Source organism: Lolium rigidum, chromosome 4 (assembly GCF_022539505.1).
Source record: "Lolium rigidum isolate FL_2022 chromosome 4, APGP_CSIRO_Lrig_0.1, whole genome shotgun sequence".
In the NCBI taxonomy this organism is placed as follows: Eukaryota; Viridiplantae; Streptophyta; class Magnoliopsida; order Poales; family Poaceae; genus Lolium; species Lolium rigidum.
In genome coordinates this window covers 192,702,338-192,714,149 of record NC_061511.1, presented here as the reverse complement: position 1 = coordinate 192,714,149, position 11,812 = coordinate 192,702,338, and the positions used below count along the sequence as shown (strand labels likewise).

Below are 11,812 nucleotides of genomic sequence, written 5' to 3'. Positions count from 1 at the left end.
CTAGAGATATGCAGCCAACAAACATTAATACAGAGATAAAACAATTTTGACATCTCGTGAGGAAAGAAGGGTACAAGTGCCTTTCATTACTTGTCCAAAGCATTATTAGGAAACAAAATAATCACAGAACTATCAGGGCTGGGGATTTAATCAGTAAAGCAACCAGATAACATTGTGGTTTCTGGTTACTTGGTAAGCATGCAGAAATTCAATGTACTTCTCTGTTAAGCAAATTCAATGAACTAACAGGAACAAAAAAAAAGATACCACTACACATCTGCTTGGAAATTAAGGGCATACTATGTAGTCATATATCAGTGGAACTACTTTGATAAATAACAGAGTCTGGAAAAAAGTACTCGCTGCAAAAAGCAGGAGAACTACTTGATGTTGAAAATTCAGAAACCATGACCTACCATTGCTAAAATACTGGGCATCAACTCAGTTAAGATGGCAAGGGCATGGCAATCAGCTCCGTCACAAGAGAAGGGCAGCTCTTATACAAATGTTGGAAGCCATTAGTGGCCACAACTGCTCGCCGATATGCGGGGCAACTGAGAAAATTAAAGCATGCCTTCTTCAGTCCATCACAGTGGTGCTGCTCAGCAAGCGCTAGGATGGTTGCAACGCTGCCCACATCGATGTACTCACATAACTTTTCCTCGCACATCAGCTTTAGCCTCTGCATATTATACCTGTCCGCCGCAACGAGCAGATGCTGGCACATGACATCTTCCTCTTCTTTCTCTGTCTGTAGCAATGAGTCTGTGTAGGCAAAGTACAGCAATGCCTTGAACACCTGTACTTCCATGTCATCTATGCGAACGACACCAGCAGTGTCGCCCTCCTTCATAAAACCGAAGAGCTCCGCGCTGAAGACTGAGGATCGGGATGCGAGAACACACCGATGTGCGGCAATCGTCTCACCGCCTACTTCAAACACAACATCGGCGCCCTTCTCGGTCTTGAGGAGATCACACAGGTGCTGGTTCAGTTCAGGTGGAGGCACAGAGACAAACTTCGGAGCTGTGATCTCCTTGGTGCAGATGTCGCGGACGACAGCAACGTCGCACTTGATTGTGAAAGAATCGTCCTTGAGATGCTCCGACTTCTCAAAATACTCCCTTTCGATGAACTTTCGATATCCCCACATCTCCTGACTAGGGAAGTTTCTGACAGTTCTCGATGTCCATGACGGTTGCTTCTCGACCAGCTTGGCAAAATAAATCTTGAACTGCGCCTTCACATCCTCGGTTACATCTTCATCGAGCATTAGGTAAACAGATATGTAGTCCGCGGTGTCGGATTCATCGCCATTGGGGTAATAGCAGATGCGCCAGCAATGGCCACCGACGGCGAATTGGCTCGAATAGAGAACTTGACCAGTGGGGGTTCCCTTGGTGCGCGAGTAACCTTCGATCTTGAGGATGTGACACCCGCTCGTCGAGGCGGCGACGATGGTGGAGGCGGACAGCGACGGCTTGCCGGCGGCGGCGATAGCGGATGACATGGCTCTGGGAAGTGGCGATCTGGAAACTTGGCGACGCAGCTTGATAACCGCGTGCTGCTGCTGCTCAATGGACTTCTCTTCCTGGGGAGAGTGGTCACCGCTGCAACTGCCCCTACTCCTGTCGTAGGGTTTTGCCACAGCTGGGGATTCAGAAGGAACCGAGCTAGAAGAGGAGACTAAACCTTCCTCGAGAAGATTCGACCATACTCCTCTCATGGGCCTTCCTAACATTGATGGGCCTACGAAGTTTACTTAATTGAGAAGCACACCAATTTTTTTTTTTCTGATTTCCCCCTAAGAAAATAAAGTTGTTTATAAATTATTGTAAGCCAATGCTAGGAGCCAGCCGAATCAGCCGGCTCTGACTCCAGTGCCGTCCGACCTCGACCGTCCAATCATCCCAAGAAAAATCTTAAGTATACGCAAAGATTGCAATATTTTTTTGGTGGTCTTCAAAAATTATGAAAATTGTTGCAACATTTCAAACACGCCCATGTATCAAAAAAATAGAAGGTATGCAACAAGTCCCCAATGATCGCACCAATTTTTTATTTTTTTGAGAAGTGTGTCTAGTTGTAACGAAAAAAGCATCACATGTAACAAATGTGTATAACATAGACAACATCACATAAAGACATCTGCAACATTTGCAACCGTTACTTTGGTGTGCCAATTATGTCACTTGGCCCCAAATACTTCTTCTCCATTATCCCTAGAGTATACCGGTGGTAGATGTCACTTAGCGTTGCCATTCTTGTCACTTGGCTACACACGTCAATACCTCTCATACCCCACACACATCAGAATCCTTTATATAAAACACACACACACACACACACACAAACACACAAGTATTTATCCTATATATATCTATGATACATAATGCAAGAGTTTGTTTGCCATGCATATCCCGCATCACTCTCATCTATCGACACTTGGTGTTGTCAAACACCTCATGACGACATGGACAAACAAGGCATTATGAATACGAAGATTAAGACATAACCATTGCACTATATATTCATACTATGGTTGACATCCTGTGGGTTGCCGCATGAACTATAGGCGATCATCATATATGGGAAAAATCACGAACTGTCTTGATTCCAAAGATATGAGGTGGTCGTATGCAAGAGGATAACAATCGGGTGGCATGAGCTAGTAATCTAATGGTATAAATTTTTTGGCATATATCGACACCAACTTGTCATCATCGGGACCTTTATTCATCAGCGTATTGCTGTGGAATATATGCCAAAAAAATTAAAAAATAAAATTATAAATTTCAAGAGCATGCATAGTCAAGCAATGAAGAAAATAAAGGAAAATAACAAAATTAAGGTTGACAGTGGAAATTTTGGACATCTATAATATCACATGATAATTCTTTGGTCACAATCTCACTAAGCAAGCAGCACACGATTTTTTATTTAGCCTCTTGCTGTCATCAGAAAATTGAGCATGCAGAAGAAACATGATCTAGAACCTAAGGGAGATAATTGCAAAGTAACTGGTCATCAATATTTTGAATGCATCAAATGGAGCAACATAGAGAGTAATCGGTAGCTGTGAGCATGCGAATAGTGCAGCCAGAACACAGTTCGTAAAATAGTAGGCAAGAAGATCATCAACGAAGAAATGAATACCCAATCCATGTAGTTTGAAAAAGGTTATGAATGTCGTTGAACCCATTTACATATCACCATGTTTCCACCTTTTTTAATAAAGCATGTCTGATTCTCTGAAATTAATCTATCTGCAACTTGCCTCAGCCTGTTAGTATATGCATTAGCAAAGATTTTAAAACTGCATTTTGTTAAAGCAATGGGTCTATATTTTCTTAAAGAAGTTGCATCAGCTTCTTTCAAAATTAAAGTCAACATAGCAAAGTTAAGCTGATATATGTCAGCTTTGTGTTTATCGAAATCCTGAAACAAATTTAACATATCATATTTGGTGACTTCTCAAAATTTCTGATAGAACAGAAATGGAAAACCATCATGCCCAGGGCCCCCTTAGCATACGAACTAAACACGACATCATTAATTTCCTCTTCAGAAAACGGTTGAACTAACATATCATTTTCTTCCTGAGACACTTTCTCATTTTCCTCCCAAAAATAACCATCTAGCTCAATTTCCAACCTCTCAACTTTGCCAAACAGATTTTTGTAAAAATCCAGTGCAACACTAAGCATGTCGTTAGCATCTTCAGTTTTTGGTTCCATCGTCTTTTTTAAAAAGATCAGTTTTTTTTGTGCTCTCATTTGCCACAACATGGAAATATGCCGTGTTTTTATCTCCTTCCAGAATATGTTTTTCTCTCCATCTTCGTCTTGCTTTTATCTCTTCTTATATAGATCAATGGGAATGCCTAGGTAGCAGTCGACTGATAATTCCTTATGTCTCAGTCGACACCAAGGGACATGCAGAGCAGCATCGCACATCTTGATGGATGACGGGCATACGCAGCAGCATGTGCATGCACACCGAGCGGACATGCTTTGAGCGGACATGTTTTGCTACCTAGCTACCAACCTATTAATTAACACTTGCACATCGTTGTCATTTTTAAACAGAGCTGGCTGACAACAGTTTGAATTCCACTTAGCTTACTACCGCTGCTCCTCACAACTTTAAAAATGTTCACCAATTTTTTTTAAAAAAGGAAAGTTGCTTTAAACATTTTCTAAAATTTAATTGGAAACTATCAGTGATTTAAAATCAAAGACTAAGCAAAAAAATCAATGACAAAAATATGGAACCCAAAAAATATGCTAATTGCGTAATTCTTGAGAAAAATGCAACTCATAATAAAAACCGGTTGCTACTTACACGTTATTGGAGAAAAGTGTAACTCGTATTAAAAAAAATCTAGTTGCACATTTCTTTTTAGAAAAGTGTAAATTGTATCGATAACCGGTTGCTAGTTGCATATTTCTTGAAAAATAGTGCAACCCGTCTAGAAAAAAACTTCTAGTTACACATTTCATTAGAAAAGTGCAACTCGTATCAACATAACCGGTTACACATTTCTTCATAAAAAGTGCAACTCATATTAAAAAACTTCTAGTTGCACATGTCATTAGAAAAGTGCAACTCGTATCAATAACCGGTTACACATTTCTTCATAAAAAGTGCAACTCATATAAAAAACTTCTAGTTGCACATTTGATTAGAAAATTGTAACTCGTATCAATAACCAGTTGCACATTTCTTCATAAAAAGTGCAACTCATGTAAAAAAGACTTCTAGCTGCACATTTCATTAGAAAAGTGTAACTCGTACCAATAACTAGTTGCACATTTCTTCATGAAAAGTGCAACTCATATAAAATAACTTCTAGTTGCACATTTTACTAGAAAAGTGTAACTCATATCAATAAACGGCAGCTAGTAACGTGTTGTTTGAGAAAAAGTGCAACTTATATTGAAAAACACCAGATGGATTTGCACATTTCTTTTAGAAAGTGCAACTCACATCGAATATAGGTTGCTAGCTGCATATTTCCCAAGAAAAGGTGCAAATCATATAAAAAATCGGTTGCTAGTTACACATTATTGTCGAAGAAAGTGCAGCCTATTTAAATGACACAAAATTAGAGAAATACTACAGACATAAAAAAAAACAAGAGAATACATAGAAAGCATGGTTGCACTTATCTTGATGTGATAGGTGCACATTATTTTAAATGTGCAACTTAGGAAATGAAAATAAAAGTATGAAAATAATATTAACAATGAGAAAGAAGTCAAAAGGAAAAAATCAGCACGAATGGCGTTTAATTAATGGACAAGATAAACAATATGAGTCACCCGTAGTGATAGGTAAACAGAGAAGAAGTTTCATCCTAGCGGTTGAACAATCGCTGTTTGACACACGAGGGCGCGGGATCGACTGCTCGCGCGCCCGCCGTACCGCTATATATTTTTTCCCTCCTAAACAGCGCAGTTTGCACGAATCTTGACGAACGATCTAACGGTTCTCAGATCGACTGAGACATAAGAAGATCTCAGTCACCTGAGATTTAGCAAATCCGTAGATCAATTAGTATGATGGCTTCCTCGGCCTTGTCTAGTGCTAAGCAGAGTAGTAAACGACAGGTCACAATGAAGCCGCGCACAACCGCAAACTCTCCCGGGCAACCAGCCCAAAATTAGAAGCTCTCCTACTCTCCGGCCGCCACTCGCGCCTGCCTATACTCTCTTCACTTTGACCTTTTCCACCCTTCCCAAACCAGTCACACTCCGGCCTCTCTCTCGCGCCAAATCCAACCAAGCCGCGCGCGCGCACGGGGGCTAGCTAGGGTGCATCGTCCCATGCGCCGAGATGGCCGACACGATGCTAGGGAGCACGGCCGGCGAGCTTCCGGCCAAGAACGTCACCGGCATGACCGGCCCCGGCGCGGGGGAGGCGGTGGTGTGCTACTCCCAAATGATGGTCACCACGTACGGCATCTGGCAGGGCGTGAGCCCGCTCGAGTTCTCCCTCCCGCTCTTCATCCTCCAGACGGCCATCATCGTCGGCACCACCCGCCTCCTCGTCGTCCTCCTCAAGCCATTCCGACAGCCCCGCGTCATCGCTGAGATCCTCGTACGTGCGTCCAATGCCTTCACTCGCTCCCTGCATTAACTAGTGAGGATCCTGCATGCGTCACGCGTGCTTGCTTGCTGAACACACGCATGTCCGTCCTGCATGCAGGCCGGCGTGATCCTGGGGCCGTCGCTGATGGGGCAGGTGGGGACGTGGGCGGGCACGGTGTTCCCGTTGCGGAGCCTGCTCACCCTCGAGACGGTGGCGCACCTGGGCCTCCTCTACTTCCTCTTCCTCGTCGGCCTCGAGATGGACGTCAACGTCATCAGGCGCTCCGGGAAGAAGGCGGTGATCATCGCGGTGGCCGGCATGGCGCTGCCCTTCTGCATCGGCACCGCCACCTCCTTCATCTTCCGGCACCAGGTGTCCAAGAACGTGCACCAGGCCTCCTTCCTGCTCTTCCTCGGCGTCGCGCTCTCCGTCACCGCCTTCCCGGTGCTCGCCCGCATCCTCGCCGAGATCAAGCTCCTCAACTCCGACCTCGGCAAGATCGCCATGTCCGCCGCCATCGTCAACGACATGTGCGCCTGGATCCTGCTCGCGCTCGCCATCGCCATCTCCGAGGTGAACAGCACCCCGTTCTCCTCCCTCTGGGTGCTCCTCTCCGGGGTGGCATTCGTGCTCGCCTGCTTCTACGTCGTGCGCCCGGGCATGTGGTGGCTCGTGCGCCGCGTGCCAGAGGGCGAGACCATCAGCGACGTGCAGATCACGCTCATACTCACGGGCGTCATGATCGCCGGCGTGTGCACCGACGCCATCGGCATCCACTCCGTGTTCGGGGCCTTCGTGTACGGGCTGGTGATACCCAGCGGGGAGCTGGGCGTGGTGCTCATCGAGAAGATGGAGGATTTTGTGACGGGGTTGCTCCTCCCGCTCTTCTTCGCCATCAGTGGCCTCCGCACCAACTTGACCAGGGTACGCGACCCGACCACCGTGGGGCTCCTCGTGCTCGTCTTCGTCATGGCCAGCTTCGCCAAGATCATGGGCACCATTCTGATCGCCATCTCCTACACCATGACCTTCCGCGACGGCGTCGCCCTCGGTTTCCTCATGAACACAAGGGGGCTCGTCGAGATGATTGTCCTCAACATTGGAAGGGACAAACAGGTAACTGGTCACCTGCGACCAATGCGCAAACAGTAATGGCACATGCGACCAATGCGCAAACAGTAATGGCCGAACGTGACAGACATTGGTGTTGTGCTTGCAGGTGTTGGACGATGAGTCATTTGCGGTGATGGTGCTGGTGTCGGTGGCGATGACGGCGCTGGTGACGCCGGTGGTAACGACGGTGTACCGTCCGGCGCGGCGGCTGGTCGGGTACAAGCGGCGCAACCTGCAGCGTTCGAAGCACGACGCGGAGCTGCGCATGCTGGCGTGCGTGCACACCACCCGCAACGTGCCGTCCATCATCTCCCTCCTCGAGCTCTCCAACCCGACCAAGCGCTCCCCCATCTTCATCTACGCGCTCCATCTCGTGGAGCTCACCGGCCGCGCCTCCAACATGCTCGCCGCCCACCACACAGCCGGCAACCAGGGCGCCAGCGAACACATCTTTAACGCCTTCGAGAACTACGAGGAGAGCGTCGGTTAGTGCGTGCGAATTCCTGTCTTCCATTTCGAGCTATCGATGCAACGACGAGCGACCTGACGCGAATGCATATGCAGGCGGCGTGTCGGTCCAGGCGTTGACGGCGGTGTCGCCGTACCAGACGATGCACGAGGACGTGTCGGTGCTGGCGGAGGACAAGCATGTCTCCCTCATCGTGCTCCCGTTCCACAAGCAGCAGACAGTGGACGGCGGCATGGAGCCCATCAACCCCAACCTCAGGGGCTTCAACGAGAGCATCCTCGCGGCGGCGCCCTGCTCCATCGGCATCCTCGTCGACCGGGGCATCAGCGCCGCCACGGCGCGCATGGCCAGCGTGCACCACGTCGCGCTTCTCTTCTTCGGCGGGCCCGACGACCGCGAGGGGCTCGCGTACGCGTGGCGGTTGGTCGAGAACCCGGGCGTCTGCCTCACCATCATCCGCTTCGTCCCGCCAGGCTACACGCCACCGCCGCCCGCGGCGACGATGGCGCCGCCTGCCGTGGCCGGCTCCCGCGCCATCACCATCGTGCCCGACATCCCCAGGACCGAGCGGCAGATGGACGAGGAGTACCTGAACGAGTTCCGGTCGCGCAACGTGGGCAACGAGTCCATCCTGTACGCGGAGCAGGTGGTGGCCAACAGCGAGGAGACGATGGCGGCTATCAGGAACCTGGACCTTGCGCACGAGCTGTACATCGTCGGCAGGCAACCCGGCGATGAGAGCTCGCCGCTCACGTCGGCGCTGACCGAGTGGATGGAGTCGCCGGAGCTGGGGCCCATCGGGGACCTGCTCGTGTCGTCCGAGTTCTCCAAGATGGTGTCCGTGCTGGTGATGCAGCAGTACGTGATCACCGCGGCGCAGCCGGCGGGAATGGCGCCCGTGGTGGCCGCGCAGGCCGCGCCGACGATAGCGGACGACCCCGTGCGGCAGTACCTGACCAATGCCAACCAGCGGTCACCGATGAGCGGCGGCGGGCGCGGCGTATGGGGCGGTGGGTTCTGACCTGACATAGTGACATGACATCTGTGGATTAATTGAACCTTTGTTAATTAACCGGTAGTGTAAAGCACGCAATTTTTAGGTACAGTAGTTTGTTGGATGGATGTGTTCGATCTGTACAACTCTTCTAGCTGATTGATTATCTAGGCATTCTACTGTTTGGTTTTCGTAATTGATCCCTTCTTTAGGATCGAGAAAAAGGTTACATAGCACCTATGAGTCAATGACCTGCGCATCCTTATATGCCGACGGGTGGCCGGTGGCCTCTTTTCTTCGTGGACAGTGCTAGAAATCCTCGAGAGGTTTCAGCCTCCGTGACACGTGTCTACTTTCACTTAAATTTTGACTTTGTTTCGTCGCAGCAAAAAAATCCCGTTTTTGCTTTACTAGTTAGTGTGTACGTGCAACGCACGTCTTCACAACCAAAGTTTTTGTATCGTATAGTTTACTTCACGAATTTCCTTTTTTTTCATCCTAAACCAGTAAGCCGTGCTGCAGACGAACAATGACTGGATGTAATGAATGTGCTTAAGTAACTATATAAGAGAAGGGTTAATCGAAAATACGGTGGTGCACTCAGGTGCACCATACCCTGATATGAAAAAACATTCGAATAACCCTATTTAAATGTGTCCAAAAATTTGAAATAATTCACGCACGTGCATGTCACCATGCTACTTACTCATGTAAAATTTGAAGAAAAAATTCGAATTTTTCTGACCTACACAAAAAAGAGAAGATAGATTTTCGCTATATTGTGAATAGTACGTGTATACTGCTATATTGTGAACAGTACATCATGTTATTTTTGTGTAGGCTACATAACATAATATTTTTGTTTCCGATTTGACGTACGCATGTCTGCATACATTCCCTACCAATTTAATTTATGACACATTTTTTTTGTAAATTTCTAACGTGTTTTCAATATAGGGTGCGCGTGCACCTGAGAGCCAAAAGTGCGCGTTAAAGGGTTAATCCGGTACAAGGTGTACAACATAATTGGTCACACCTTGAAATAAAAAGAGGTAGTTGGCTGCATCCCATTGATAATTATATGTTTGTAGAGATATCTACAAGTAGATGTCCCTAGCCCTATTTCCAGGATGCTACCGAGAAGATGGAACAAATTTGCATGTAAATGAGGCAATAAATCAATACCATGATCAAGGAGCTGACTCGTGAATCAAACAGGTAAAAGTCAAGAACATAATTGTAGTTTTCAATCCAGTACGACACCTCAACAAGATCACCACGTCTGCATCTAGTATCTACAACCACACCTCAATCCAAACCTTTAAACTCCCGGCCCATACTCAACCTAGATCGGCAGCGATGCAGTGCGGCCACTTCGTATAATCTGCCATAGCCACAGCAGGAAGCTCGCTCTATACGCAGCCTTTCCGCTGATGCCATCTCCGGTCGAGACCTTTCACTCGTGTCTCAAAGTCACAGGCCCCGAAAAACATGGCAAGGAGAGCAAATCGGCTGCAGGGCCAGGAGGGCCAGGAGGGGAAGGAGCTTCTCACCGAGATGTTACTTGGCGGCACCTTCAGCGAGGGTGAGAGTAGCGTGGTAAGCGGTTTTGAAGCAAAGCGCAAACGATCCTGCGAGGAGGTACTCCGTATGTGCGCGATCGTGGGAAGGGGATGTGGTATTAATGGGAGGTGAAACTAATTAGGGGGAAAACCGTGCCTCATGGGCAGTATTAAATATGGAAGTGGAGTGTAATGTCATTGGAGCAACATCGTCCATCAGATCTGAAAACATGGACGGCTGGGATGAAATGTTCCTGCCAAGTTCTTGCTTTTATAAGTAGTTGTAGATTGAAGCAAAAAACGGTTTGACTAAAAAGAGTTGCCATAGACTTGTTCAGACTATTGTTATCACCAGAATTTGACCGAGTCAGAGGTGGGCCGCGATCAAGATGGGCTTGAAGATTATATACATAGAAGAAATACGTGAATCGGTCTTGTGTACCAAGTTTGGGCTAATTGCCCGTGTATCTGTACCATAGTAGGATACGTGTCGGTTAGGAGTTAGAGTTTTACCCGTGCACGGTTAGGTGCACGCCTGAATTAGAAAGTCCCCTGGACTATAAATATGTATCTAGGGTTTATGAAATAAACAACAACCAACGTTCAACACAAATCAATCTCGGCGCATCGCCAACTCCTTCGTCTCGAGGGTTTCTCCCGGTAAGCACCATGCTGCCTAGATCGCATCTTGCGATCTAGGCAGCATAAGCTTATTTACGTTGTTCATGCGTTGCTCGTGCTGAAGCCTTTTTGATGGCGAGCAACGTAGTTATCTTAGAGTCAATGACCTGCGCATCCTTATATACCGACGGGTGGCCGGTGGCCTCTTTTCTTCGTGGGCAGTGCTAGAAATCCTCTAGAGGTTCCACCCTCCGTGACACGTGTCTACTTTCACTTAAATTTAGACTTTGCTTCGTCGCAGCAAAAAAGTCCAGCTTTTACTTTATTGAAGCAAAAAACGGTTTGACTAAAAAGAGTTGCCATAGACTTGTTCAGACTATGCTTCATCGCAGCAAAAAACCTTCCGTTTTTGTTTCATTGAAGCAAAAAATGGTTCATCTAGAAATTAAAAAGAAAACTCGCTGGAGACAGGCCTCGTCGGGAGACCCTCGTAGCAAAAAGTTTACACGAAAGTAGCAGAACGACATAACATTTGTATCACAAAAGATATACAATTGTAGCATCGTGAACTACTCCTCGCCGGCGCACTGCCGGCAGCATTCCCACTTCAGTTGGTAGCACCGTCACTTTCTTGCAGCTCCGCCACTGACTGGTGGTAGCACCGCCAGTGAACATTTGCAGCACCGCCGTTAACGTTTTGTAGCACCGCCGCTGACTGTTTACAACAACATAGGCCTTCTTTTGCAGCTCAAACGCCCACCATTCGTAGCACCGTACTTCACCGGAGACCTCGGTGGAGACTTCGCCGGAGCATGGTACTTTGCCGGAGACTTCATTGTAGCAATGATGTATGCCAACGGCAGCACCACCACCTACTCCTCGCAGCACCATCAACCGCCATTTGTAGCACCGCGGGCCGCCGTTGGTAGCACACGCAGCCACCATTTGCAGTACCATCCA

The 11,812-nt window shown here is 47.6% G+C and overlaps 2 protein-coding genes across 2 annotated transcripts; one reads left to right on the top strand and one right to left on the bottom strand.

Moving 5' to 3' along the window:
• Positions 1-445: 445 nt before the first annotated feature.
• Positions 446-1,726, bottom strand: LOC124647967 (BTB/POZ and MATH domain-containing protein 1-like). The gene has a single exon (XM_047187805.1). It carries the CDS (start codon positions 1,724-1,726, stop codon positions 446-448), a length of 1,281 nt encoding a protein of 426 aa, XP_047043761.1.
• A 4,112-nt stretch (positions 1,727-5,838) lies between these two features.
• Positions 5,839-8,696, top strand: LOC124647966 (cation/H(+) antiporter 15-like). The gene is made up of 4 exons (XM_047187804.1): positions 5,839-6,102; positions 6,211-7,209; positions 7,313-7,691; positions 7,771-8,696. Exons 1-4 carry the CDS (start codon positions 5,839-5,841, stop codon positions 8,694-8,696), a joined length of 2,568 nt encoding a protein of 855 aa, XP_047043760.1.
• The last annotated feature ends 3,116 nt before the right edge of the window (positions 8,697-11,812 follow it).